The sequence below is a fragment of the Carassius auratus genome, chromosome 36 (genome assembly GCF_003368295.1).
Source record: "Carassius auratus strain Wakin chromosome 36, ASM336829v1, whole genome shotgun sequence".
Lineage (NCBI taxonomy): Eukaryota > Metazoa > Chordata > Actinopteri > Cypriniformes > Cyprinidae > Carassius > Carassius auratus.
The window spans coordinates 10,399,749-10,412,089 of NC_039278.1; the positions used below are offsets into that span (position 1 = coordinate 10,399,749).

At 36.8% G+C, this 12,341-nt stretch overlaps 1 protein-coding gene across 1 annotated transcript; it reads left to right on the forward strand.

Annotated features, from left to right (window-relative positions):
• Window positions 1–677: 677 nt before the first annotated feature.
• LOC113055697 (vegetative cell wall protein gp1-like) lies at window positions 678–3,102 on the forward strand. Its single transcript, XM_026222089.1, has 2 exons — window positions 678–1,049; window positions 2,414–3,102. The coding sequence occupies exons 1-2, from the start codon at window positions 930–932 to the stop codon at window positions 2,729–2,731; spliced, it is 438 nt and encodes a 145-aa protein (XP_026077874.1). The 5' UTR covers window positions 678–929; the 3' UTR covers window positions 2,732–3,102.
• The last annotated feature ends 9,239 nt before the right edge of the window (window positions 3,103–12,341 follow it).

Consider the following 12,341-nt stretch of genomic DNA (forward strand, 5'->3'; position numbering starts at 1 on the left):
CTCTAAAACAGCAAATACACATAAAATACACACTCACAACCCATTCTACATCTGATGTTTTAGCAAGTATATTCAATGAGAAAAATGTAGGATGGGACTTGACAGGTTGTGAAAAGTAGGCATTAACAGGAAGGGGATGAAATTGATGGTGAGACTGGTGCTGCCATCTGAAAAGAAAGACGCTTATTTTTTTTATTATATAACATATTATCATATTCATTATTGAATGGCATTATTTTTGTATTGTTTATTTTATTTATTTATTTATGTATTTTTTGTTTGGAATAATTTGCAACAGCGAACAATGTTAATTTTTTTGTATGTGTTTTTTTGTGAAATATTGGAAATATTTAACATAGCATATCATATTTATCATTGAACAATACTGAATTTTCATTTGTAATAAGGTACAACAACAAACAATGTTTAGTAATTTGTTTTAAATATGGTCAATTTCGATTTTGGTAAAATATTGGGAATATTTAATATTTAGTAGGATAATATTTATTATTTAATAATACTGCATTTTTAATTAGAATAAGGTGCAACTACAATCAATGCTTAATAACATGTTTTAAATGTGATACATTTAGATTTTAGTAAAATATTTGGAATATTTTATAGTATTATAATATGTTTATAATATGTTTATTGAAAAAAATCATCATGCCCCTGGACTCATTTTGTTGTGTTTTCTCTCCATGTGTTCCCTGTCCTATGTTGATTGTGTCATTCCTATCAGCTGTGTTTTCCCAGACATCCTGTGTTTATAAGTCCATGTCCATTCAGTTCAAGTTTGTCGGAGATTGTACGTCTACCTTTATGTTTGCTGTGCTCCTGTCTACCTATGTATTCCAGTGGATTACTGAATTAAAAGAAGATTGTTCCATGCATTCCTGGTTTCCAGTTTCCGAAGCCCTCCTTCGTCCATGGTTCCCTCGTCCAGCCCTGAGGGAGCTTCTGATTCTCCAGTGCCTGTTCCTAGAATGTGTCCTTCAGTGCCCGCTCCTCGAAAATGCCTGCCCTTCCACCGGTTCCAGCCAGTGGTGGTAAGTAACGAAGTAAAAATACTTTGCTACTTTACTTAAGTATTTTTTTTCGGGGATCTGTACTTTACTTGAGTATGTTTTATTTGCATCTACTTTCACTCTTACTCCACTACTTTATTAAAGACAAAGTTTACTTTTTACTCCGATACATTTCCCTATGCCCGCTTCAAGTATTTATTACACTGATTTTACAAACCAATGAAAAATGTGGTTTTCTTTTGAAAAAAAGAACACACGACTTCGCGAGTTCTTTGCCAACATACGCTCATGCAGCAGTTAGTTTGAGGTGGAAGATGACCACTAAAACAGGTGATAGTGCAGCTCTTGCTGCCCCAATGATCCCGAGATTCCATACAGTGATCACCCATGGCCATATCTCAAGGATATGTTTGAATTCACTGAAGTCAAGGGAGATTGGCTGAAATGTCTTCTTTGCCTGCCACGGGTGAATTAAATTTCAGTAGTGCTGTGCAAAAAACCGAATGCAATTTTCATGCTCATCTCATCAGTAAAGATGCTCCTGTAATTAGAAGTATATCTCCTGCACGTGCGTTCAGATCAGTGTTACCAGGTTTTCACAACAAATCCTGACCAGTTGCCTCTCAAAACTAGTCCAAAACTAGCCCAAACGCGTTTCCAGGAGGTCCCCGATAACAAATTTCACCGACAACTACCACAAAATCGCTTTCAAAATCGAGAAAATTCGATTTTACAAAAAAACATTTTTGTATAGATTGTCAGTGAATTACGGCTCTGTGTAGTATATGCCAACCAGTGTTGCCAAGTCTGTGGTTGTTTTTCATGTTCGCAGGTCGAAGCGACAATACCAATAATGTGATATTTAGCCCTTAAAATGCGAATGACAGAATTTTCATTTTTGGGAGAACTAACTCTTTAAAGAGGTGGTTCTTCCTCATTGAGGATACTTCATTGATGGATTCTGAAAAAGTCTTACTTTGTATCTTGCACATCTTCTGTTTGATGCAGCTATAATGTTATGGAACATGTCTATTGAAAGTTCAATCCCTATACTGCGATAAGGTTCTTCATTGTCTCTTTTGATTGTAAATCTAACAAATTCTTAAGTATCTAATCTCATCATTTGTTCAATTAAAACACACACAAACATATCCCTCCCAAAATAACAGATCTGCTTAATTATTGATATTTACAGTTAATTTGAATATTTACTTTTTACTTCCGGTACTTAAGTATGTTTTAAATCGGATACTTTTGTACTTTTACTCAAGTCAAGTTTGAATAGAGGACTTTCAACTTTTACTGGAGTCATTTTTTTTTTATTTAGATACATCTACTTTTACTTGAGCATAACTTTTGAGTACTTTTACCACCCCTGGTTCCAGCCTCCTCCACTGCTGTCGTCTGGCAGCCCCTCTGCTTGCCCTGAGTCCACCATCATTGCTGTGCGAGCCCCGCGTGACCATCCTCCAGTGTCACCGTGGTTGGAGTCTCCCTCACCTCTACCTCCAGCTCGGCCCGTATCCCTCTGGCTTTACCTTGGTCTGGCCTCGACCATCCTGTGCTTCGGTACTCCATTCCTCTGGATTCGCCTCGTCCCTACATCCCTCTGGCTCCATCAGGCTCCTCCATTCCCTTGGCTCGACCTCAGCCCTCTGTCGCTCTGGCTACCCCACGGCCTCCTGGATCCACATCTCCAGTAACTGTTGGTTGGCCCTCTGGAGTCCGCAGCCACTCCTTCTCCATGGCTACTCCCTCCTCAATGGCTCTACCGTGGGCCGCTGTTATGGCTGTGCCCTGGGTCCTGCTGAGCTCCTCCTGCTCCAGGTTCCTCCTGTCCCCTCCCTTGCTCCTGCATCCATGGTCTCTGTCTGCTGGCCCTCTCCCGGGGGTCTGTCCTCCACCAAGAGGTCACACCTTCTGTGAGGGGGGAGTAATGTCAAGCTGCTGGACTCATTATGTTGTGTTTTCCCTCCATGTGTTCTGTGTCCCATGTTGATTGTGTCATTCCTAGCACCTGTGTTTTCCCAGTCATCATTTGTTTATAAGCCCATGTACATTCAGTTCATGTTTGTTGGAGCTGTACATCTACCTTTGTGTTTCCTGTGCTCCTGTCTGCCCCATCTATTCCTGTTTATTTTTTTAATTAAAATAAGATTGTTCTCTGCATTCCTGGTTTCTTCGTTCCTATAAAATATTAGGAATATTTGTTATGTAATATTTAATTTTATAATATTTATTACTTATTGATATTGATAATTTGGAAGAAGGGGCAACTATGATCAATGATCAATAAGTAGTTTTAAATATGATCCATGTTGATTTTGGTAAAATATTAGGTGTGCATATACATCTCACAAGCAAACATAGACTCATTCACATCCTTCTCTTCACTCTCTGTGGCAGAAGTCTCCAAACTTATCCTTTCTAATCATCCTACTACCTGTCCGCTTGATCCTATTCCATCTTATCTACTTCAAGCCATTTCTCCTGCAGTTGTACCTGCACTCACTCAAATCATTAACGTATCCCTCCACACTTTTTTTTCCTTCATCATTTAGACAGGATCTTATTACTCCACTACCTAAGAAACCCACCCTCAACCCATCTCTTTTAGAGACCTACAGACCAGTTTCCCTTCTTCCTTTCATTGGAAAAACACTTGAACGACTTGTGCTCAACCAAGTCTCTGTCTCTGACATTCAACTAAGACTGCCTTGCTCTCAGTTGTTAAAGCCCTAAAACTGGCAAGAGTGGAATCCAAATCTTCAATACTTATATTGCTTGATCTGTCCACTGCTTTTGACATGGTTAACCACCAGATCCTCCTGTCAACCCTACTGACAAAGGGCATCTCAATAACCACACTCCAGTGGTTTGAGTCTTACAGTACCTATCTAATAGGTCCTTTAAAGTATCTTGGAGAGGTGAGGTGTTCATGTCGCAACATCTAACTACTGGGGTGCCTCAGGGACCACTTCTCGGACCACTTCTCTTCTCTGTCTACATGGCATCATTAGGTTCTGTCATTCAGAAACATGGCTTTTCATACCACTGCTATGCTAATGACGCTCAACTCTACCTCTCATTCCATCCTGATGATACGACGGTAGCTGCTCGCATCTCAGTTTGTCTAACAGACATTTCTTACTGGATGAAGGACCATCACCTTCAACTCAACCTTGCCAAGACAGAACTGCTTGTGATTCCCTCAAACCCATCGTTTCATCACAATTTCACCATCAAGTTAGGCACATCAACCATAACTCCTTCAAAAACAGCCATAAACCTTGGAGTTATGATTGATGATCACCTAACATTTTCAGAAAACATTGTTAAAACTGTCCAGTCCTGCAGATTTGCTTTATTCAACATTAAGAAGATCAGGCCCTTTCTTTCGGAACAAGCTTCACAACTCCTTGTTCAAGCTCTTGTTCTGTCCAGACTGAATTAATATATACATATACTATATTACAGTTAATATTATAGTGTTTATGTTTATTTATTTATCGGAATGAGGTGCAACAATGTTCAATGCTCAATGTATACTGTGGTTTTGACCTTTGCTTCCAAAACCCAATATAATGTCACAACTTATTGTGAGAATCCAAAGTCTTAAATTCATTCGGAGAGAGAAGAAAGAATAAAAATGAAGCTAACAGACACAGAAAATGAATCAAGGATTAGAAGGGGGGGGGGGGGGGTGTCAAGGCGAGCAGTGTGTTAAGCAATCAAGCAGAAAATGGAGGATTTGATTTATGCACTCTTTCCTTTTCACATACCATTGCTCTTAATGAAGAAAGACCCTGTTTCATCAGGTCAAAAGCTACATTTTACTTCTTGATCACTGCGCCTTTGTGCTCCAAAGACATTTTCTTCAGTCCTATAAAAGACAAATTATTTTTAGTTTAAGCCAAATGAATTAAACTGCTCTGATACCTTCACAGACTGTTTCCATTACATTAATTCTGTGTGGGATCCACCATTTTGTCCAACTTACCATACATTTGTTTGGCAAAGTTCCAGCAGTATGTCGCTGTTAAAAATGTATCATAGTGCGTTTATTATTATTTAGTGATTTAATAATGGATAAACATTCCTAAAGAAGGCCTAATGATATTCAGTTGTGGTGATAATGTGGTGATAAAGGAGGTTACTGATTCTTTTTGAATGTGTCCTCTTTGGTGTTGTTGGGCACCTGCCGTGAGGAGTCTTCCCGTCTGCCTTTGAGAACTTCCATCCATCAGCTACATTGCCATTTGGCATTGTCATCAGTTACGTTATGCTTCTTTTCTTGCCTGTCTTTCCATTTTTCCACCTCTTTCTCTCTTTCTTTCTCTCTCTCATTTATATATATATTTTTAAACCAACACATACTTCTTCAACAGAGCGATATTTTCCTCTCATTAATCAGTAAAGAACAATGTTATTTTGGTTTTGCTCTTTTAGAATAAATCATGCATGTCAGTGTTTGTAGACAGACCCTGTTAAACAGATCCTGCAGTATGTTTAAAAACTCTCCATCTCTTGAAATGACATAATAAACTGCAATCAAATACACCAGTAATACAGCAAAAAAATAAAAAATAAAAATCTGTCAGTCAGGCATGAACACAGGTCCTATAGCTCTTAAAGCAAAAACCAACCCTCTTAGTCACAACAGGGTTTTTTTTTTTTTGAAGTTAAAGCTAAAGCTGAAATCCAGAATGTCCACTGGAATCCTCTCTTGAGCATCCTCTCACATGCATTCATGTCTGATGTGTTTCATTCATGTCCTTACGAGTTGAGTGCCACCATAAAGATATAATTACCAGTAGGCAACCGCTGATTTTCCTTAATCCCAGACATTCCAGTATGACGCCATGTCAATAAATAATTAAGGCGGAAGAATTGTTCATTATATGTTGTAATTGCAAATGTTGGTTTAATTTAGTTTAGCCTTAGTTTTAGAATTTGGAGTGAGATTAGTTTTTTTCAAGGATACATTAAATTGATTGATAGTGACTTAAAACAGTTGTTCTTCTCACACAATACGCAATTGACATTTGTCATTTCTATTCATCATAAAATCCTGAATTTTTTTTATCATGTTTTCTACAAGAATATTAAGCAGCACGATGGTTTTCAACATTGATGATGATAAGAAGTTTTTATTGAACAAATCAACATATTAGAATGATTTGCGAGGATATGTGACACTGAAGTCAAAAGCAATTCAGCTTAGCCATCGTAGGAATAAATTATATTTAAATATATTCAAATATAAAACAGTTATTTAAAATTTGAATCATATTTTCACTATATTAGTATTTCACAGTACAGCAGCATGAGAACAAGGAAATCCTTGTATAAACATCAAATGCATAATTAGCTTATTTTGTTGTATTAGCATTAGCACTAAATTCCTTTCTTCAATAGCTAGGAAATGAAAAAGGAAGATGAAATTGCTCAGTCAGTTTTAATTTTATCCCTAAAATCTTTTAAATACATATCACATTTTTATTATGATTTCTAAACTCGTGAGGAACTTCCCAGAAAAAACTTGAGCACAGCTATACATCCCTTCAGCATCTGAAGTCGTAGTGGTGAGCTGTGTTTAGTGTTTAGCACTAAAAATGTGAATTTTCTGATATAGGTTTCTCAGGGGAACCAGGAACATAAGTTCAGAGCAGTCATCATTAATTAGCTTAAACAGCATTCTAAAAAAATAAAATAGCTAGTGAGTTTAGGGTTAAAGCCTTCCCTCTTGAATCCAAACAGATTTCAAACGGCTTCTTTCCCCTCTTCTCCTGCACTTTCCTTCTCATTCTCATTCCTCTCTTCTCCCTCCACTCTCTCTTTCTGCACCACTTCACACAGACCTGCTCGCTAGCTATCAGGACACATAATCAATAGAGCGAATGCCAGGGAGAAAACCACTACATGGATTTCCAATGGGTGGCCACTGGCGTAGAGGAAAAAATAGATGGACAAAGATAAAATATGAGTACTATCAGCACAACCACACACGCCAACCTTTCACCTTTCACTCTAATTGGGTCGAATGGTAAACTGAGGTGATCCCTGCTCTTTAGCGGGCATTGATATAGATGAATAGATGTGAAAACTATGGCAACAAGTGAAACTGGGAATTGTTCACAGCATGTGATGCTCAATGAAGCTATGCAGACTGTAAACAGTGCTCAATAAACGGTTCAGTTTATTACAAAAAGAGTTTCCTTCTCATTTAAATTGATGTTGAAATAGTTGCTTCCATCATGAGGGTTTATATTATTGCATTGTGTTGTGTTGTGTTTGGATTAACTGTTGCCAAACCACAAGTCCTGCAAGCGTCTTATCTCTCAGAGACTATAATGTGGATTAAATGACTCATCAAGGCAGTTTAAATGTTTTTTTTAATGTAGAGTGTGAGTTGTTGATGAGTTGTATTCCCACCACAAGGCAGATTTGGGATTGCTGATTGGTTTGGTTGAGTAACATTAGTGTGGTTATGGTAAAGTCTTCAACAACCCTGCTCCCTTCTTATCTGGAATATCACTGAGGCAAGCTGGTGTCTGTGAATGAGTTTCCATCTGACCCATTGGGCAATCTGACCAATCAGAGGAGAGTAGTCTCACAGAAAGGAGGGGTTTATAGAGAATAAATCTCAAACAAATTGTTTAAGAATAGTTGGAAGATGAGATGATAATAAATGCAAATTTTTAGACTTTTTTGATTGTAGGAGACTCCCAAAACAATATAAGGAGCCTTAAGAATGGCATAAATGGTGGCACTTTAGTATTTCTTGAGCATCTTAGTAGACATGCACATTGTAGAAAAAGGATAACATGCAGTAAAAACTAAAATTGCTCAGTAGCTGTGCCAGAATTGCATACTCTGTGAGTAGGTAGGAAGTAACTTTGTGACTGTTAAAAAAATAGTAGGTTCTTTATAGTTTGAATGTGTATAGTTGAATGTAATCCAGGTCTACTACATTTGTCATGTTGTGGTTGTCGTGTGACCTATCAGTGTTGGTTAAGTTGCATTGCTATTCACAAATTGTTCTTGTTGCTTCATGGAAAATGAATGTCCATTATATGCACACTTCTGAATTTCACCAGGAATAGTATTTATTTATTTATTTATTTATTTTGCATACTGTTTTAAGAATACTTTGAATTTGTACATACTCCTCTTTTCACATACTTTTTTTGCAAACCATATTAGAGAATAGGGGTGTAATGATACACAGAATTCACGGGGTCATGGGGTCATTTATTTGGGGTCACGGTTCGATACAAATTCAGTAAAACGGGAAATGTATAATTTTTTGCTTATGGAAAAACAGAGATACAGCATTTCCTTGTTTAACACTGTAAACAAAGCAGTTGCACTTAGAAACACTAATATGCATTATATGGAGGTAAGAGGAGAAGAAAATGCCATTTAAACATTTCTGAACATTTTCTCTCAAAGATACATTCATATAAACCACCACATATACATCATCCTATATTTCAAGCATTGAAACAGTGAGCTTGATCTGCCTGGTACAGGTATTTTCTCCTCTTTAAAGATTTCATAAAAATGACAAGCAACATTTTAAGAATTTATTGCAATGCAGTATCTTTAGAACCTGAAACTTTTCCTCACTGCTGATTTAAAACAAGCAGGCGGTTCTTTGAGCCTTTGCATGCGATCTGAATTGGCCATTGTTGTTTTGGGTTGGTGCATTGATCGTCTCTTCTGTGACTGTTAGCGTTGCATTACCACGCGCATCCCCTTCTGGATTGATTGCCTTTGACTGACTGTATTCGTCGAACCGAACTGTGACGTCCATTCCGTGGCAGTTCAGGACAAATACATGTACCATTACACTACAAAAAACTAGAAATGCTAGGCTAGTAAAAGCACTCTTAAAAGCATTCTTAATGTCTATATTAACTAAAGAGGTATTAATATAGCTCAGCTGATATACTTGTTTAGCAAAATAGATCATATAATAGAATCTGCATCAAAAAATTATATAATCAAGAAACTCAACTTTAAAGCGTAATATTATAGTGTAAATCAACATGCTACATTAAGAGAAGTACATCTGAGTGTGCATTGATTACGCACATAATTGCATCAAATAATAAGGTATTCTAATGTTTAGTAATGTTTAATGTGGATGTGATTGCAAGAGTGTGATGGTATCCTCATTGTAAATTTACAGCAGCCTGAAACATAAAAATTCAGCATATGCTTGGCTCCCACAAGCTTACGCAGAGCCTTGAAGTGGAACTGTTGAACAAAATGCAGGTCCTCTTAATCTAGGTTAGGGATGCATAAATCTCTCTTTACAATTAAAAAGAGCAGCTGAGATTTGATTTTTACCTTAAAGAACCCTAACCATTATATAAAAGCTTTGATCATGCAGCAAAACTATTTGAGTAAATTATATACATTTTATATTGTGTTTCATAGCTCTTTAGATTATTTAATCAATCAAGGTCCAATGTACTAGATTCATTAATTTGAGTACTCATTACTGAATTGATTGCAACCTGATCAGTTGCTAATAAGGCTTAAATAGCAGATCAATACAAAATTCACACTGCGGTAGCTACAGTCTGCTATAGTATAGAAGTTATATCTCACAGAAAAGAAAAAAATAAATGCAGAATGATAAACCCACAACAGGGAGTGAAAACCTTTTGAACACAGACTTTTAATGAGCTCCTTTTTTCATTCTCCACCACTTGGTTATAGAATGTTCCGAATTTCCGTAGACCCAAAATGAAAGACTTCTTCCCCAAGGCATAAGGCATGCAAATCAATTTATGCCATATTTCTTTTATTGAGACAGCGGTGCAATTTGAATTTAAAGGAGCAGTGTTCATGACAGCAGATTTTAAATAGGTCTCACAGTTTCTTTCTAGTTCATTGAGGCTTAGGATATTCACTTTTGTTGGTGCTGAGGGAAAACCCTAGAAAACAGTGTAAACGGGTTCTGCATGCAAATGTAAACTTGTAAAGGCAGAAAATGTGTGCATTCAGCATCATCAGTTATGTGAGAACAGCGTGCAAAGAGGCTAATGATCACAGAGGTTAAATAATTTCAAGAACAGGGTTTTCTGCTGCATTATATATATATATATATATATATATATATATATATATATATATATATATATATATATATATATATATATATATATATATATATATATATATATCATCATGTAGACCATTTATACAGTGAGAGAACATTAACAATTTGTTTGGAAAAATTAAATTGTGGCTTTTAATGTCATTGTCCTAAAACCAAAAGATGAAATGAAAATATCATCTTAAAATTACAATACATTTGTAATATTTATTAGTAAAATATAACAATTGACTATGGATTTCCTATAGAAATATGTCTTAATTTTAAAGGACCCTTGCTGTACATTATAATGAGGAATAATGTAAACAAACTGTTCAAAGCTAGCATGAAATCATAAAAACTTTTTACCCCAAGACTTTCAGCTAATGTCAAGGATCCATCTGACTCTTTATCCATTTAATCAGCTGGCTTCATTGTAGTTAGCATGTAATGCCTACATTAGATTACAGATTGATTAAATGCTATTTCATGTTGACTACACTTTAGACTCTTCCCTTTAGACACTCCCAGAGATCACTGAGTTTGCTTTTATCATTTAAGAGCGAGACAGAACTTCTACTCACCAATAAAATGATCAATACTTGCCAGTGTTGGATGGCAGCTTACATATTTTGCATTGATTTTTCCATTGGGCTTAATTCCCCTAAAGCTGCACATTGTGTTCATCTAAATAAAACTTGCTATTTAAAGTACAAACTGTTTCTGCATGCAAAAAAAGAACTATATATATATCTATAATAAAATGCAAAGCAACCAAAAATCATATGAATATATTAACTGACCACTAATATCATCCATTTCATTATTATATGTATAGCTCTAGCTTTGTAATACAAACCTCACCTGAAGGGATTCCCAGCAGCTCTCATCTCTCTTGCTATCGTCATAACTCGGCGAGCACTGGACCAGCTCCATGCTCCAGGGACAATGACTCCCCTGCCCATGCTGACTCAGTCTGTTTCCTGGCAAACTTGTTCTCTCTCTCTCTCTGGCACAGAGCATCAACAGTTGGACATTTGGAAGCAAAACAGCTTTAGGACAACAGTGGGGCACTGTGGACAATGTGACAAATACAGTCTTGCAGCGATACTGAAAAGTATATAGTAGTGTAGCATAAGAATACATCAATATTCAGTAGAACTCAAAAACAGTGATGTTGGAAGCAGTTGATCCTACAAAGCTGAGGGGCAAGTTGACTCTGGTGAGGTAAACTTGTTAGGTGCCATTTGCAGAGGTAATAAAGAATGATGAAGAAGAAAGGTGTCACCAGAGGGGTCGGATTCTACAAAAGGTGCACCTGTAAATGGGTTTATTAATGTCAGGATACCTGAGCCAAAAGCACTGCTGTAATTCAATAAATCCAACACTGCTGCTACTACCTGCCTTCATCCAGTAGCCATTTGCATTGTCACTTTTATCTAATTTTAGGCTTGAAAGGTAAACATATGTGTACAGAATTGACTTTGCTATTTTGAAGTATACCCCTTGGTTACAATTACCCGGAATACATTATAAAGGACATTACTGTTATGTATAGCATACAAAGGAGTTTTATTTGTGTCCATTTATTTATATTTCTCTCAGGCTTACGTTTTTGTGTTCAAGAGACATGGTGCACTCTTTTATTCCTACTGGAGCATTGAGCTTTATATGAGCTTCATATGATCACAAATGTCAGATAAACAAAGCCATCCACTGGAACTCATTCTCCAATGAATGCCCTCAGGTTACTCCCTTTTGGTCAAAGAAATTGTGGGAGTAATTAGAAAATGTAATTTGTGACTCGCACATCGGCCTTGAGACTCACTCACTGTGGTGATGAATGGCTGTAGCTCTTTCAGGCCAGCGAGTGTACATAATGAATGCCACAGGCGTGCAGTGCATCAGAGTAATTGATAGCCTTGATAACTGTCACTTCGCCTGTTCTACGAAATGGTTTGTATCTGATAGTCGTGGCTTTACAGTTTCTCACAACTTCTCACTTACTGCAAGGCATGGCTAGACTTCAACAGAACTCCAGCTTACACAATACAACTGGAATATGTTGGCTGTTTCATACATATTTTTCATTCATATCTTGTTCTGCTTGTTTATGAAGTTACATGCACCATTAATTATGTTTTGTAAGAGTTATGGACTTTTTGTTGTGTTTCACTTTCTTCCTGTTCACATGCCCTGTT

What these genes read in the sequence shown, in the direction of transcription:
- LOC113055697 (XM_026222089.1), top strand. Translation starts at nt 930, where the DNA reads ATGGTTCCCTCGTCCAGCCCTGAGGGAGCTTCTGATTCTCCAGTGCCT. An exon ending in ACCGGTTCCAGCCAGTGGTG is followed by an intron (nt 1,050 to 2,413) that starts GTAAGTAACGAA and finishes CCCTGGTTCCAG; the next exon opens with CCTCCTCCACTGCTGTCGTC.